This window comes from Ruditapes philippinarum, unplaced genomic scaffold, assembly GCF_026571515.1.
Source record: "Ruditapes philippinarum isolate M1 unplaced genomic scaffold, ASM2657151v2 ctg1363_1_1_1_1, whole genome shotgun sequence".
Lineage (NCBI taxonomy): Eukaryota > Metazoa > Mollusca > Bivalvia > Venerida > Veneridae > Ruditapes > Ruditapes philippinarum.
In genome coordinates this window covers 306,018-324,660 of record NW_026855186.1, presented here as the reverse complement: position 1 = coordinate 324,660, position 18,643 = coordinate 306,018, and the positions used below count along the sequence as shown (strand labels likewise).

The following is an 18,643-nucleotide window of genomic DNA, read 5'->3' as shown; positions in this document are numbered from 1 at the left end:
GACAAAACTGAGCTATGCATAGATCCCTATATGACTGTTATCTTTTCAATTTGAATTATAAGATTAGTGAATTAGAATTTCACCCCAAAATATTTTTTAACAAAAGAGCACATGTCAGTGTTTGTGGTTAACTTTGTTGTTATTCAAGTGAAAGGTCAGAGTAGGGATCTATCAATTAGGTGAACTTTGATAAAAATTTATCTTTTAAGGTTTGAAAGATGTCAGATGAAACTTTCTTTTGGACTGGTTGGTTTTATATTAGCACAGTTGCTGATTTGCAAGATGTTTTACACAAAATAAATGTTTCGTTAATACATCAGAAATAGTTCACCACTTGCTATGTGATCAGTAACAGAAATGTTGTTGTCTAAACAATGAGATATTTGCTTAATTATCACCTTAATGAAAATAACTTCATGTGTGTGTGATATTTATGGAAGTACATTTTGTATTTGTAAATACACAAGTTATAACAATATTTGTTTATGTATTAAATGATGAATGCATTAAAAGATAAATAACTGTCATTTCATCTACATTGTCTTCATGTTTATCATCATAATATTCATTATATTTGTCATCATCATCATCATGATTGGCAGCAGCAGCAGAAGATCCATCAACATTGTCATCATCATTATCATCCATACAATCATCATCATAACTTTCATCATCGTCACTACCATTATCACAATGATTATCTGCAGCAGCAGCATCATCACCATCATCATCACTATTAACTTCATCATCATCAGCAGTAGCAGCATTAAAGCTGTCGTTTAACATCATTTTGATGTTAAATAAAATGCTAAAGTAAGTTTTTGAGTTGTTATTTTTGTTGAGTCAAGGAAATTTTATAGTTTATATATTTTTCCATCAAATCCTGTTCAAATTTTGATAATGCATGATAGATTTACCTTAAAACATATGACCACTTAGTCTTTAACAAGAACTGAAAACCCATGTTGGGGGGCATCAATGTTCAATTGACACATGACAAAGGTTTTAAATGGTTTAAACATATTTATTTAAGCTTGATTGCGAAACAAGTTCTTGCAACTTATATTAATCACTTTCGAGTCCGCTTCCTGGAACCAACCAGTACTGGTGTCATATGAAGAAACATGGTCGTGACCCGAGTAGGGCTCGAACCCATGATCTCTGGGTTGAGAGGCTGACACCTTAACCACTAGGCCACCGCTCCCCTTTTAAATATGATAACACAACAAAATATAACTTTTTTCTTTTATTTTGTTAACTCAAAATAATTACAAATAACATCTATACAAATTTGATTTTGAAAAATTAAAAGGAAAATCTGTAAATGACACCTTCTGGGTTCAATTTAGGACTTTTTCTGAAGATTGAATCTGAAACCATGTGTATTTTTTTATCATCAAGGCAATTTTGGTTTAGATTACCTCCCTTTAATAGTCAACCCTAACCCTATATTTCAAAGCTGTCGAATTGTACGTAATCTCTAAGAACAAACTTGAAGATCCTGTTACTCAATTTTTTTATGACTTTATATCATAGATATAATGCTCAAATGAAGATTTATCAATATTGTATGTTCCAAAAAGCATTATTTGTAAAGATATTACTGAATTTACATTTTATGTTAATAAAGGCGGGTTATTAGAAATTTATTTTCTTTAAAGTCTAAGTCAAAATTTTCAATAAGAAATGAATGCATATATTTTAATATAATTTACATATAATGTGGACAAATATTTGCAGTACATATTTTACATATTCTTCGATGTTTGAAAATTGTTTTAGAAGAATTATATACATATATAAGATTTTATTGAAGTGTGGTAACAACCTTAATTACAACATACATGATCTTTAATTATTTCAGTACAAACTTGAAAGAAATTGAATTGTAACATATCTTTATATTTTTATGTAAATTAGTTATTATTGCGTTGTCTAGTTTTTTTTCTCATTTAATAACCAATGGCTATTGAAGATATAAGTGAACAAAGAAAATATCTTTTTTTTTATAAAATAATTATATTAAAAATCACATAGACTTGCACCATACAAAGTTATTTATACAAATATACAATAAAAATACCTGATATTTGAGGACTAAATTTTTGTTTCTTAATCACAGAAACTGCAACATACACTCAACAACCACAAAAAATATTTATAGTAACAACCGTATCTAAATATAGTAACAACCGTATCTAAATATAGTATATTTTATATTATCTAAAGCAACAGACCTCTTTAATGCTCATGTTTAATTTTATGAAGAAAAAAGTTCTCTTATAAGTAAAACGCTTTCAACTTGGCAATTAAAGTGAATTAATCTGGCCCAAAACAAATATATTACCAATGGCAACGAGTACCGATCGAGTATTCTTGGAAAGAGATTACTCGGAAGATTTCCTGGATTTTTAAAGTGTTTGAAAGATACACTATTCTCATACTTGAAAACATTGAAAACTGCTGCACTGTTTCTTTGTAAATATAAAATCAACATGTTTCGACTTCACACACAGTATATATGTTGTTTTTTAAACTTTACACACTATAGGAGGCCACAATGTGAATATATAGTGTCATTAAAAAAAACTGGCATTTTTTTTATTTTTATTTTTTTTGAAAAAGGACCAATTTTATTTCACCTGTAATAGGGAAGGCAGCTTCCCCTTCATAGTTTGTACAATTTTATTCAAATTAGACATTTATTCAGTAAAAAATTCATAGATTTCAATAATCTCTGTGATGTAATTATTTTACTCAAAGATGAGCATAGTTTATCTTTAACTATAACCTTTCTATCTATCCATTTCTAAACAAAAATAATAAACACCAATGATCCAATGAAAGAGGTTATTTGTTTGTTTTAAATGAAAGATAAAAAATATATTTCACATGAACATTAGATGCGATATTTTCATGAATGACAAAACATAATAAATAAATCTATGTACATTACCACTTACTTTGTAAGTAACAAGAATGAGCCTTATTTTATAAAGAACAGAATGAAAAAAAAAATGACTTTTTATTTGGAACAAAAAACTTTGAAGAAAAATGGAGGAAAAAATTAGATCAGTCTCTTGCATAAAACATGCAAAGCGTTAGTGATTTATTGATATTTAGTTATTTACACATTTATTAAACTATAAACGTTTTATTATAACAAAGTACACATGTATTACCATTTGAAAATTTGTAAACATGAGGTTCTTTTCTTGAGGCATACACATTTAAGTATTTGCAAGGTAGTCACAAAATTATATCACCAGTAGTGTGCCAAACCAGTCTGCTCATCAATGTAATCTGACTAGAAACCATTTTAGTATTTTGAAACAATTGGTTCACCTCGACGATTATTAATCCGATGATTGACGGAAATGACCGAAATGTTGTAAATGATTTTGAAACTGAAATCACGTATCAAAACGAAGTTGAAGTTTAAAATTAAAAGCCTGGACAAACCCATTGCAGAAAAAAGCTAACTAAATAATTAACTTTAAAGATGATACGATTTTGATGCATATGTTTTTCTCATACATATTATTTTAGTTTAAGATATAATATGATTTTAGATATAAAGGCAACATTCTAATATTCCTTTCCTATGCAGAGGTACTCTGTGGGCGTCATGCCTTTGTCTCCGGGTCAGGGGTGAGGGGCGGGGCGAAACCTTCCCTACACACAAGCCAGTATGTCTTCACGTTTCCTTTAAACGCTATCAGGAGATCATGATCATTCTGAAACAATAAATAATTCTGTTATAACAAAATGAGCAAGGAAAAAATGCAAAACAACAATTGAGTCCATATTACCTAGTTAGATTTGTAAGGCAACAGGTATGTTAAACGTGAAGGGAGTATTTAAAATTAAAGTTAGAAAAAAAAGAACACTAAAATAGTTGAAACGCTATTTAATTGAAATCTTGTAAAATAAGAATATGGAAAGGAAAAGAGATGGTGGTGGACTGGTGGTTTACCCTCCGGATCAAGACAACAAGCCACTTTGAATTCTCCAGAACACAATGAATACATGTCTGTAACGTCGCTTTTTATTAGATTGTCGTGACTGTTTTTCTTTTTTTTTTTAAAAAAATCGGTAAAGCAGAACTATAAATTGGTTATAAAGAATTGGCCGCTATATAACCATATTCTGACGGGCAATGTGCTTACAACCGTTTAAACTGGGTCATTTAACCTATCAAGAATCTTTAATACTAACCCTTAATCTGCTTGAACCGGAAGTGATGAGCTATTGCCACCATCCGTGCAATCTGGCAAGGCTTTTTACTGCATAAAGCTCAATATTTGTATTTTGTTAGTGAAACACCTTAAAGAGACTCCACTGAGGGTTTTTAATACGAAGGGACCAAAGTATTTTTTCAAGATTTTTGTTTAACTGTATTTAGGTCTGGATCAATAGCTTGTGTACAAAATGTCAGATCATTTGCTCCTTCCGTTTCTTGAATAATCTATTTTATTTGCAAGTTGAGCACAAACTTAAAAACTTTGCAGCGCTTTTCATTCAAATTACTCCTACGAATTGCATAAACATTTGATTATCAATTTAATACTGTGTATATTTATATATTATATATTGTATAGTTTTCCATTTCAAGTGCACTAGTTGATATATGAAAGAACTTCAAATGTAATGATATAAGGCTAATATGACTCAGTGAAGTTCCTTTAAGCTTTGAATTTCAAACACAGATTTTCCAGGTTAAGAGTCTGATAATTATTTGACCAACATTTACCTTGTCAGGAAAGTCATCTCTCTCTTTGATGACGTAACCGCCAACCTCAGTCAAAATGTCCGCCGTTGTCTTACTAAGATGAATCTTACACGCTGCAAATATACAAAACAAGTTACAGTAACTCAAAGTCTGAATATTGTGTATTTAAAGCATTGACAACTTTCTTATTACTTTGCATCGCAAGTCTAAAAACAAAACCTCTTAAAGAAAGGACTCATTGTGGCTCTCTGTCAAAATATACTCCTTTTCTTAGACTGGCAACAGGAATTAAAGAAAATAACATTTTTATTGGATATTTATGCCGCAATGGTATAATACCAAATGTCACTGTTAAGTTAAGTGACAACCAAAATACAACTCCCCATTTTTTACATAAGTCACGTGGTTATTCTAATCGGTGCAAGAAATTTGGTTTTTTCTTTAGTATGACATAATATAGCAGTGTTTTGGCTTTTCTTTTCTAAAGAATAAATGAGCACAATTATTTAAGGTTTATCAAATGTTTACAAAACTTACGTTTGCCGAGAGCCTCCATTTTGTTAGCCACATTGACGGCTTCACCAAACACACAATAATGCGGCATCTTTGTTCCGACAACTCCCGCCACTACAGGACCTTGTTTACATACAAAGTATTGTTTAACTTACATATTAATCCAACCTTCTGCGCATTCAACGAGGATTTAGCATAAAACTTAATGAAAAGTAGGTAAATAGTAAGAATATATATTGATGGTATTTTATTTTATTTCTCGGAATGGCGTTCATGACAGCAGAGACAACACCTGTCGTATTTGGGGGATACCAGTTATCCTTGCAAAAGAATTTAACTACCGACAGCATGATATTTGAAGACAATTTAGAAGGTAAAGACATTAATGTTAAATCATTCGGAGAATATTTTTGTTTTCTATATTCTGTTACTTTTCCATACTTAAAAAGACATACTATTTGTTTAGACTGATACGATATAGTTGGGACTCTTCAAAGGATATAAACACATCTAGGATCAAATCTTTGGACTGTTATATATAGTTTTTTATGATTCATTAGATGAAATGTCATCTCAACAGTTGTATAACTGACAAGAGAAGATCAATCCTTATCAATGGTAGCGACAATTTTCAATTTGCGACATTAACACCCTTTATGCCAATCTCCATCAGAAATGTTTCCTTCTGACTTGTTTGTCCATAATCTTATCACGTACATGGAACTTTCATAAAATTATATTTGAAATACCGTACCACTATGGCATCCTATCCGCAGCCTGACGTTAGTTCCGGGTATATGCGGAATCTCCATTCTGTTCACGTGCTCTAGAATGTCCAATGAAAGCGAGGCTATTTCTGATGCATGGCGTTTACCGTTTGGTTTAGGGACACCTAAATCGAAAATTTATTAAAATTAATCATTTGTTTTGAAGATTTGAATATCATAAATATATTCGTTCTAACAAATTTCATCTTGTAATATATACGAAAAGGAATGTCAATTATCATTATTGTATACAGTTGTAGGAGAAAAAAAGAGAACAAAACAAAACAAAAAAAACAACACATTTGTTAAAATAGATACATGTCTCTTTCGATGTAGTGAAATCAAGTGGCTACTCTCATTGTGAAGCCCGAGAAAGCACCAATTTGTTTCAAAGAAAAGTTCAAACGGAAATGTGATACCATTCCAATAATTCTCAGATATAATCATCAGCAATTCTTTCCACGGAATGTTAATAGATAAAAAGGCTAAAATACTATAATTCAAAAAGAGGCCGGAAAACATACCTGAGACTACTAGGTAGGCATCTCCTATAGTTTCCACCTTGTATACGTCATAAAGATCTATTCTCTCATCTAGACACGAGTATATAGTGTTCAACATCTCTACAATCTGTGAAACAACAACAATTTACCTCTGTTCAAAAATAAATAAAGGAAAGTAAATATTTGATGCCTCTGTAAGAATAAAATGAACAGGATTTCATTTTAGTTTTTACTTGTACAGCCATATATTGATGATTTGCCGATACGATCGTAAACATAACATCTTGTCTGTCCGTCTGTCAGAAGAACAAAAAGAACATTCGTAATGGTAATCAACCAAATGATGCTTCTATATTATTTTTCACAAGAAAAATTATTATTCTTGAATGGGCAAATGATGTGAAATTTTGAACAATTTATTAGTCTAGACCTAATGGTACACAATTAAAGCTCTAAAATTATTTTCCTGTCAATAAAACGCAATGGAGTCCCTAGCTCAGTATGTTCTGTTGATTTACCTGAAGCGGTGAGCTACGGGAAGAGATATTTGTGAAGCCTACAATATCACTAAACATAATGGTGGCTTGTACAAACTCCTCCGTGCTCACTTCCTGGTTCTGCTTCAGCTGCTCCGCCACTTCCTTCGGTAACATCTGATACAGCAATGTGTCCGTTCTCTTCTTTTCTTTACTTAACGCTTTAGTTCTGTAGTTCAAAAAAGAAAACGTAAATAATTAGTTCTAAAGAAAATTTATTCTCCTCTTACCTTTAATGGTATAAAGTTAAGGTAAAGCTTTAAAGTTAAATGATTAATTATAAAGTATAGGCCCAAAAACAGAATTCAACGCTTTACTTTTAAAATATGGACTGAACAATAGTAGTAAAGCCTTAGTTTTATAGTATATATTTAAGAAGAGAATACTTAATTTAAGAATAAAGTGCAAAGTATAAATTCAAAAAGAGAATATAACTTTCTTTGAGATTTTTTTCTCTAGTATAGTTAAAAAAAAAATCAATATAGGGGCAAAACGAATATAAAACCATCTAAAATCTCTTTTTTTTTCGCATTCTAATAACGACTCAAATAGAAAATGCCAGTTTTGTCCATGTAAGAAAGAAACAATTGTTTCCGTGATAGTCTTTTGTTAGAAAAGCAGTTTTATACATATCTATATTTCAATTTATTAAGTACAAATTATCTAAAATTGGAAAATAATGAAATATCATTTTCACCAAAACTAGCTTCAGTCCTGTTTTTAGATATTTATCTTTGTTTTCATCGCTCCAGAAGAATCTTCCAATTTTCAAAATTTTAATATCAAATAAAAAAAATGCGGTATTTTATATTGTTAACTGGAGTATGTTTTTTCCAATATAAGCTCATACGCTCTCACCTATCTGCAATATGAAGAGAACACCTCTGGATTTCCACTGTAAGGTTATAGACAGCGTAGATTATTACCGGACATAAAATAAGTACGGCACTAAAGATGATACAGATTATAATGATGTTAGTGAGGTCCGTCTGCTGCCTGGCCGCCAGTAGACCGTCAATCGTGAGAGCTAGGGAGACCTGGGCCTCTCGTATAATGTCCTGCAATCAGAAATATATTTAACGTATAGGGAAAATATACTAGTACCCAGTTTCTCACAGCTTACTTTGTGAAGCATGTATTCGGTAATTCGGCTTAGCATGTATACCGATTGCCGAATAATATGTCTAACGATTGTTCGAGTTCTTATTTATCATTTGACGATGCCCTTGTTTCCTTACATACCCTATTTTTTATCAAAGATGTGTGGTACAGTTCAAGATTGCAAAAATATACATATTTATATTTCAATTGTTTATTTAGAATGTATGATTCTTGATCTTCTTCATTAGCATACAGTCTATGCATAACAAATGTTTTTAACATGTGTAGAAACAAATGCTTAAACGGGGTATGTATTAAAAAAAATTACGTAGGACTATAGTTCAAGTATGCTTTTATATCGCTAATTACCGCAGCATGACTAGATTTTCGACCTACGAGGGTTGTCCAAAAAGAATGCAACCAACCTGGAAATACGTCATATTTTCAAACCAGAATTTGGCATCTTTTAGAGATCCGACTGTATTAATAACAGCGCCTGAGTTTCTTGAACGGATCTCTCCTCTTTTATTTTGAATAGTACGCATGATTTCTGGATTTCCTTTGATTTTAGCATCGTAGATTTCCTTGGCAATGGTCGAGTATTGTCGGGCCGCGGCGAAAGAGGCGTTAGACGTATCTTGGCTCTCTACAAAATACAGGTACTCTTCTCGGGTCGGGAACTCTCCGAGGGTGTAGAATATTACGCCCATCGCTCGTTCACGGCCGAGGTATTCCGATGCAACTAAGAGTTCTTGGTATGCAACAAATGCTTTCCAAACCTAAAAAAAAGTTTAAAGCGATATCTTTTTGCTCAAAAACATATTTTTGCTATTAGTTTCTTGGTGAAATGAAAGACCGAGACGGTTAACTTATAACTATTTTTATGAACAAACATTATTAGAAACTGTCTTTAAAAGTATATCACAAGATGCTGTTCTAACAATAAAAAGGAAAAAAACAACAAAAGAAATAAAGAAGAGTTTTGTAACAATCTCTTGAACGCTTACCTTTTCTGCACGTGCTTCGGTGATAGATTTGTAGAACCATTTGATAAACACTTCTATCCAATCAGAATACGTGATCAATTCCTCGTGAAACGTGACCTTTAAAGTGTCCAGCTCGTACCTAGCCATTTATTAAATAAATTGTTATGTAAAACATTTGTTAAATTTTATCTCTTTATTCCTGCACAGTAAATTGTTTCCACGACAAACATGTGGCTAACAAGAAATATTTTTTGTATCGTTGTTATAACGTCAAAAATAAAATCACTGTTTCACCATAGCATTGCGTTTAAGATTGAAATTAACTAAAGTGTGTTGTGGTCTTCAAGAAGTTAAACATGAAAAATGAGAGAGAAATAAAAGCAATCTTTCAACGAACATGTTTGTACGGAGCCCCTAAGGTGACATTTTCCACACTTTTTTCCCCGGAATTTAATTCGTTTTTACGAAATAATAATTCGTAATTACGAAATAATAATTCGTTTTTACGAAATATTAATTCGTAAATACGAAATATTAATTCGTTTTTACGAAATATTAATTCGTAATTACGAAATATTATTTCGTTTTTACGAAATATTAATTCGTTTTTACGAAATATTAATTCGTTTTTACGAAATATTAATTCGTAATTACGAAATATTATTTCGTAATTACGAAATATTAATTCGTAATTACGAAATATTATTTCGTAATAACGAAATATTAATTCGTTATTACGAAATATTAATTCGTTTTTACGAAATATTATTTCGTAATTACGAAATATTAATTCGTAAAAACGAAATGTTATTTCGTAATTACGAAATAATATTTCGTAAAAACGAATTAAATTATTTCTAGCGTTTCAAAGAGTTTTGGTAATATTTATAAATAAGGCCTCAAAACTAAGTTCCTGACTTAATATAAGGCATGTACATGCAATATAAATAGCGATTTTTGTTCTCCCCAAGTTTTTTTAACTTTACACTATTGTACATAAATTAAAATATTCGCATGTCAATAGCGTTGAGCCACAGCCGTGATAGACACGCGCTAGGAAAATTTACTTAAAATGGGGGTCCTGTGCTTCAAATCCAAACACGGACATTTCTAATAATAAATTGTGAGGAAATATTCATTTTAAATTGATTAGATTAGTGAAATCTGAACCAACCCCCTCCTCGTCCCATTAGTTTTACTTATGTATATGATAAAAGAACGGAATAATATAGCATGTTTCTGTTTTAAAGATACATGTCGTAAAAGATTGCCTCAAACATTAAAACATTGCTGATAGGAACATGTATTTGACAATGGGGAAAAAAGACCATTTTGGATAGAGAATGACTTCTCACTTAAAAACCCTGTTCACTTAAATATAATAACTTGAGAACCATTCGGCTTATAATCGCAAAGTTGATCAAGGCATGTAAATGACCCATTTGTGAGATTAATAGGTTCATTATCAAGCTCAAAATGACCTTAAATAAGATTTCGTTTTTACGAATTAATATTTCGTAATTACGAAATAACATTTCGTTTTTACGAATTAATATTTCGTAATTACGAAATAATATTTCGTAAAAACGAATTAATATTTCGTAAAAACGAATTGATATTTCGTAATAACGAATTAATATTTCGTAAAAACGAATTAAATGCCGGTGTAAAAGTGTCGAGAATGTCACCTTAGGGGCTCCGTATGTTTGTATATTTACAAAAATAAAATTGATTTGTAAACCTTTATTTTCATTAGACACTTTTGTTACTAATTTGTTAGCAGTCACAGAAGTTGTCAATTTGTAAAATATATAGTTTCTACAAATATTTGTAACTATACCTGTGTCTATTAAGTGTTTTTAGGAAAGTCTCACTGGAATCGAACTCGGACCTTGTGTTACTAAGGGACGTTGGCCACTCTGGTAGATTCTGTACAGCCTCGTCGGTGTCCAGGTAACGCTGCAGTAAAAACCCTTTGGTTTCCGGGCGTATCGAACTCAGGTAGAGGGCGCTGCCGTCCCTCTCTCGCTGTAGCGACCGGATCATGTAAGCCATGTCCAAACTGAAGTTCAAAGATCAGAAAAAAAAACTACTTTTCCCTAGTGTCTTGTTTAAGCTCATACATTTCTCATGACAACACTTTATTATGAAAGTACTTTTTTGCGCTAGAAGATAAGTTGTACAAACATGTACATGTATTGAAACAATTTTCAATGGATATAAATTGTATTGTCAATTAATTAACAGAAACGGAAATGCCTAACACGCACTAGCAATGTATACTTATATAAGGCCTTATTAGACAACACAATACAACATGCTATACAACAAGCATCTCATTTAGGAATATTTATCATTGTAAAATATCAGTAACCTGAAGAGTAGAGTTGACCGGATGGAGGTAGAATAAAGATAATTGTTGAGTGTTGTGCCGAACGAATTTCCGGTGAGTCCCACCAGGATGGATACCGGTATAAGAATAATAGCCAACATCTTAATCATCTGATTCCGCTGACCAGCCGTCGTGATCGGGTCACCTTGGTAACAAGAACAACAATAAAATCATTTTATCATTGGAACGGAACAATAATAACATTTTATTATGGCAACATTTACAGAAATTTTTCATTAAGAAAGAGGCTTTGAGAAAGATCATGTAAGGAAGATTGTCGCTTGTTAGTGAATGAGGATTGGACATGATTCACATGTGACAGTAAATATTCCTGAATTGAAAGGATATGCTAATACACGTTTGGTATTTGTAGCGTCTGTTGTGCGTTCCTTAAAACATGTTTACATAATAAAATCAACATAAACTATTACTACATTAAAGGTAGATTTTGGATTTGCATTTTAAGTGATAATTATCTGCTCACAGATATAGAGCTTGTAAATTTCAAATGAAACTAAACTATAATTTATGTTAAAGTATCAAAAAAAAATAATATAAAAAATAGCAAAACTTGCATTGATTAATCTCTTACATTTTATATTTCTAAATGTGAGGAATTAGACAAGAGGGTAAAATCAAAAAATTGAGGAAAAAACATCGTTGTATTGGGGATGGACGTATTTCCGGTACGTGCGGAAACTGGTTTCACTTTGGCTAACACCTACATAAAGCTGGGAGTTCATGAATAACGAAATAAAAGTTTATAGGAACGGCCTCTGTCAATCTTACATAAATCCACCGGATCATATCCTTTGATTTAGAGACTTAAGATATTGATACATGATTTAAAAGTCTCCATCGTCACAAATATAAGGTTATAAAAGTACGATATTTTAATAACTGACTACCGGCATGAGAAAACAATCGGTAACGTCATTCACCTTTTTTTATAAATTGACATTTTTTATTCTTAAAAATATCCATTTCTATTGCTCTTGAAATAAATGAAATCTTCTGAAACTTGCTTTTCGTTACTTATTCATATATATCTTTACCTCTTCAAAAGTAATTCACTTTTTTTTTACGTCAAAGACATCGTTAACGACTTTTAACGTCATTTGTTAATTTTTCTCATGCTTCATATGATATCAATGCGACAGAAAAACATCATATATATAACTGTTGTTAATATTGAAAACAAGAAAATAATTTCAAACGTTTAGCCTTGTATGAAATGATAAGCGTAAAAAATTATCATCATCTATGACGTCATCCTTTTTTTATGTGCGTTTTGACTACTAGCAAGCGATAAGGCAACATTAGACGTACACGTACATTCGTACATCATTGATTGATTAATTGATTGATATCTTTTTTAGGAGAAATGTTAAGAAGCTTATATTTTATATTTATACCTCTACAAGCGTTAAGGCACTGATTCCCGGTGTTGTTCACGTGCAGCATATCCATAATGGCTGCGTTCAGTTGTGACGGTGACAATGACGTCATGGAGGATGACATTGACGGCATCGGCTTTGCAGGGGCCACTTTGCCATCGGATTTCTGCCAAAAGGGCATCTTGAGAGTTGAATTAGTTAATGCCTGCTTTGTAGGCAGGGAATCAGACTAGACCTATAAAGACAACAACCTTGTTCAGCAAATTTTATAACTTAACAATAATTCACGTATATAGTACTGTACTTAAAGAGAAACTAACAATGTTCCTTTAGATTAACACTATTTTTGCATTATTATGAAAGAAATATTATGCTCATTGTTTAGCTGTAAAATTCAGCTGAATTAGCTTTATATTTCAAAAGATTGACTATTTTAATGTTCATTGACCAGTGATTGATTATGTCAAAATAAATAAAACTACTTAAAACTTAAAACAAAAACTGCCCTAATTTTTATGGACATTACGGACAGATTCCGAAAGCTATTGACAGAAATGTTCAAGGGTTATGTGGTACATTTCTTACTTTTACATATTGAAAACAACTACAATGTACAGCAAAATATAAAAAGTTATTTTGACTTTAACCTTTACCCTAACAATTTACTTAAGCAAAGATAACTTATTTTGCCTTTTCGTTTTCATGCGATTGGATGTATTATATTTTCAAGATTGATGATAAGCTGTATACGCTTAAGTGAAAATAAATATTCTGCTCTGTTCTGTTCTGATAACAACGTTTACATAACATATTTTACCATCATTTTAAGGTATAATTAATAGTCATCATATTTCTACAAAGTAAATAAGTGAAATGAATAAAATCAATTACGTTATATCAATCAATAACGAAAAACAAACAAACATTAAAATAATAGAAAATAATTTTGTAAAAGAGAAAATATCTTACCTTTTGTCGAGTGTCCAAATACTTAAAGAATGCCTAGTTGATAATGACTTCGCAAAGACGCTGAAGTTGCTAATGGTTGCTATAGATATGGCTGAACATTTTCCTCGGGATCTGCAAAGTGACAACGATCATTGATTTCTAACGTCTCCTTATTATCACCCTTTTTCTACTTCTACAAGAAGTTGTTGTACAGCTTTCACATCCAAAAATATCCTAGTTAGGAATTCTTAGTTTAGACGTTATCCATCTAAGGCCGATTTTGGAGACATTTTCTTGCTTACTAGTATTTGAACACATTTGAGTCCGCTTCCTGGAACTACAAAGTACTGCTGTGATTTGAGGAAACATGGTCATGACCCAACAAGGACTCTATCTTCGACCTAGGGCTGAATTGTGAGGCAGACGCCTTGACTACTAGACCTTTACCAGGAATTTGTCCAAGGCTTTTATATATATATAAAATATGTATATCTTCTATTGCTAGCATCTTTGTTTCTAACTGTGTACATGTATATATGTGACATTTACATATCAGCCTAGTATATAATTATACAAATGTACGTAACGACTGGCATTAACTTCAGGAGAAATAATTTCATTTATTTTATTATAAAATATTCGGAGATAAAGCAAAGTATAATGAATTTAACGATGTTGGACAATGAAATTTCAGACAAGATCTCTTCTGAGTAATCAACTGAAATACAATGTACACATATTTAAGTTATTATTATTTTCTTAATTGTTATTATTATTGTTGTTATTATTATTATACTTTACAATCATAATCCAAATTATTATTATTATTATTATCATTATTATTATTATCATTATTATTATTATTATTATTATTATTATTATTATTATTATTATTATTATTATTATTATTATTATTATTGTTGTTGTTGTTGCTGTTCTTGTTGTTGTTTATTTGTTGTTGTTCTTGGTGTTATTGTTGTTGTTGTTTTAAACGTAGGTTATGGCTCCTTTTGAAGCCAAAGGCAGAAAAACATTTAAAAAAAATAATATTGCTATATATGTTTTTCACAAATAGCGTAGCATTATTAATCAGCTGAATCAGAAAATTAATAAAGCAACGTGTGGCATTTAAATATGTGACGTTTACGTTTGATAATGCTATATCAATCGATATAGACATCAGAGCTTGTTGACAGAGTTGTTCGTGTTTTAATGTACATCTTCATCTACTCTAGGATTTCATATGGTTTGGTCCTTCTGCTTAACTCGAACTATTCCACGATTCTTGGTTTGATCCTCGGCCGAGGCGTTATTTTTCGGTGACAATTGATCACGTGCTGGAGTTTAATGGTCAATTCACTCTCATCGCTGGTTCGGAAATCTTGGTTGGTTAGTAGTTCGTCACTTGTAGAGGATTGGTTATTTCTGGTAAGTTATCCTCGAAAGTCAGTCATGTTGATCGAACGCCGAGATAGTAGTTGGTCACTTGCTGAGGAATTGATAATTTCTGGTTTGTTATCCAGGACAGCCGGTTTAGGTTGACTAAACGCCGAGATATGACCAAATCATGTGTTGAAATCGGCGTAAAACAGAAAAACAAACAAGTAAACAAACAAGCAAATTGTCTGAAACAGACCACTTGTTTAAACAAATGTTTTTTCCTCAATTTGATCATTTACTTCACAGAACAGTTATGTTCTTGTTAACTAAAAAGCTGGCGTGATTATTTTGCGTGCAGGTAAACATGCTTAAAAAGTCACAACGCAACTCGTTCATGTTTGTCGATTTTTAAAGAAATATTGTTCGGCCATTATTATTCCATTAAATTATTTGTATTAAGGATGGGTTACTCAAAAATGATATCATATTTGAAAAAGGACTAGTTATATGAGGATAGCTGGTTGCGTGGGTTCAAACCCCGTTAATGGCAAGCGAGTGTTTCCTTGAGCAAGAAACTTTTCACTCATTGCTTAGTACTGGTTGGTTCTGGTGACAGAGACGGATTTGAGAGTGTTTCAATAAGTTTCTAGCTTTCAACACAATTGAACAATATCGAATTCGTATAAAATATTTGAAAAAGGAATCGGAAGTGCTATATAAATAACACACTTTTTATTTGGTGTTATATTTTGAAAAAAAAAGATATATCGATTTCTTTGAAGGCTTGAAAGGAAGTACTATTACAGAAAGAGGGATGCCAGTAGAAAGCATCAAGACGAGTATACGTTGGATGATCCTAAATCCTAAATAACGTAGGCTTTTGCAGTAACTAATTATTATTTAAAGGTATCCTGTAAAAAATAGCATCAAAAATGAATGGAAATATGTCCAGCATATTCTAACAAAATATAAGAAGAAAGTAGCAATTCTTTGAAAAAGTACAAACAAAAGAAAACGGTAATTATTGTGTACTGGGCGCACGTCGGTGTTTATTTCGTGACGTCATTGACGTTGTGACGTTTACTGAATTAGACAAACAGTTATTTTGTTTTACTTTTTCAAAATATTGTCTCTGGTACTCAATACAACGACGATGGCGATGAACTCATTGTTGAAAAATGTCTACCAATCACTGTGCGATAATCCTGCTTGTAGTTGTCCGTAATACTCCATGGAGTCAGTGGAAATCACATTTTAGGACCTGTGCAAGTTTTAAATTTCCAATATATTTTTTGGCAAAATTAGATTTATGCTTTAAAGTATTCATCTTAAGGATTATGCAAACGAACTGCTGACGATGTTTAAACATTACATTTAGCCTAAATGAAATTAAACGTCGCTACGTAAGAGCAATTTTCCTCACAAGGTAATATACGTTATTGCTTCACGCTGTTGCATGACAGCCACGTAAAATACGTATATCATTTTTATAAATGGTAGGACTCTATAATTATTTTTTTATTCCAGTGCATTTAAGCTGTGATTACAAAATCCATATTATCAACGAATGTCAGCGAATTATTCACGATTTGTAAGGTTCATTAAAAACATTAACATAAGTTCATTGTGCATGGGAAGTAAAATACGGTATGTACTGTATCTTTGAATGTCAGGTACGACCTTTAACTTCAAAGGTATCGATAACTAGTTACACTTCCTTTTTAAAAGATAAAGAAAACTTTAGTTCTTCAATGACCTGAATCAGAAGCAAGAGTTTACAATCAAATTTTTTACTCCGCTCTTTTTTACAAAGGCTTTTCAAGTGATGTCTACCATCTATATTCTATTACATTTTTGTTTATTTTTCAGAATTAATTACAAATGTCACAACCAGCAAACATGAAATTCCAGTGTTCAGCCGATACTTAACTTGTTCAAATAACACATACGGGTACTTGGATTACTACGCTAGTCTAGAAGGCAATTAACGGCTTTGATAGTGATGAGCAATCATACGAAAACACTTGATCGCGGAGAAAAATAGTTCCACCTACTGTCGCTGTTGCTAATCTGTCTGTTTAAATCCTTTGATATCTCAATCAGTCAAAATGAATTTCGTCTAAAAAGATTTCGCAAAGCATATACGGTGAAATTTACACTTGACGATAGGTGCAGACCAAAAATATTCCTACCCCGCGTTCCTAGTCAAAATGGCGGTCAACCCAAGATACGTGGACGCTAAAGATACCGTAGTAAATTACTTCTGCCAAGTTCGTGTGAAAATATGTAGTGGTTTGTTTGTCATGTCGAAGTTTACTGTTGAGATGACGAAGATAGTTACTTGATTGCAATTTACCACATTTAGGCAGAACTATTTTTGATACGCGCATCATAAAAGGTAGATCAGAGGCCAACATTTGATTCCCATGGTTATTGACCGATATCGTATTTGTTATTGAATGATAAATTGGCATATAATTACAAAAAGGCGACGTCTGTCTTTGTAGAATAGATGAATTCCATAAAGCAAACGATTGCTGGTGGGACCAGTCCAGTCATCTTAAAAAGGATTTCATTATTGAATCGCATCGCACCTGTCACTGACTGCAAGCGTGGTCCTTTGTATCTAAGGTGCCAGAAACACAACCTACCATTCTTTTTACTTTGTAGTCAAATTAATATCAATTAATTATCAAAAAAGAAAAAGCACATTATAATATTGGCTACAACTGGCTGTTAATTCAATAAGTAACATTTCAATGTATTTGTCTCTTCACCCCTTATTCTATATAATGTTCCAATTTTTAGTTATTTTGGACATCTAATCTGCCTCTCCTTGTTTCCCACACAGAAAGTTCTGATAGTAATAAATGGGCTAATATTGGTGATAGTAATAAAAGGAGTAACTTTAACAAACCACTATCTTAATTATTTGTTTCAAATTTGGCGACTATCATAGATACCAAATTTAACGAAAGCAAGAACATCTTGTTATAAAATATTAATCAAAAGTTTTGTATTCTCCAGGTTAAATGGAGAGGAATTAGAATCTTAATCCGTTTTTTTTTTCTTTTTTTTTTTGGGGGGGGGGGGGACAGCATTTTACATGTCAAAGTAAAAGAGCAAAGGAGATGAGTTTAGAATAAAAAGGAAACGTATCGATAAGGGAGAAAATGGCCTGGACAAAAAACACAGTGGTTTGTATGCATTGCACTGGATTTCAAGAAAAATGATTATCTAAATAAAAATATATAGTTATCTAAGTGACAACCAACTTCCTGGAAAGAAATTTTAGAAGCTGTTGTTACTTAAAGTTTAGTGCTCTTACACTTTATCACAATGTAATTATAATACAATTTACATGAATCAACATGCGGATTAAGGTAAT

At 31.7% G+C, this 18,643-nt stretch overlaps 1 protein-coding gene across 1 annotated transcript; it reads right to left on the bottom strand.

The window, feature by feature from the left end:
• Window positions 1-611: 611 nt before the first annotated feature.
• Window positions 612-13,158, bottom strand: LOC132742380 (uncharacterized). Its single transcript, XM_060730764.1, has 12 exons — window positions 12,946-13,158; window positions 11,513-11,675; window positions 10,979-11,200; window positions 9,160-9,277; window positions 8,578-8,931; window positions 7,910-8,109; window positions 7,034-7,220; window positions 6,537-6,642; window positions 6,000-6,137; window positions 5,270-5,368; window positions 4,754-4,845; window positions 612-3,737 (listed from the first exon to the last, which is right to left on the bottom strand). Exons 1-12 carry the CDS (start codon window positions 13,106-13,108, stop codon window positions 3,627-3,629), a joined length of 1,953 nt encoding a protein of 650 aa, XP_060586747.1. The 5' UTR covers window positions 13,109-13,158; the 3' UTR covers window positions 612-3,626.
• Window positions 13,159-18,643: the final 5,485 nt, after the last annotated feature.

Bases quoted from the DNA above. Each gene is read 5' to 3' on its own strand.
- LOC132742380 (XM_060730764.1), bottom strand. From the start codon at position 13,108: ATGCCCTTTTGGCAGAAATCCGATGGCAAAGTGGCCCCTGCAAAGCCG. The intron at 11,676-12,945 runs GTATAAATATAA...CTTGTTACCAAG, and splicing joins GTGCCTTAACGCTTGTAGAG to GTGACCCGATCACGACGGCT. The intron at 7,221-7,909 runs GTGAGAGCGTAT...TTTGAACTACAG, and splicing joins TCTCTTCATATTGCAGATAG to AACTAAAGCGTTAAGTAAAG.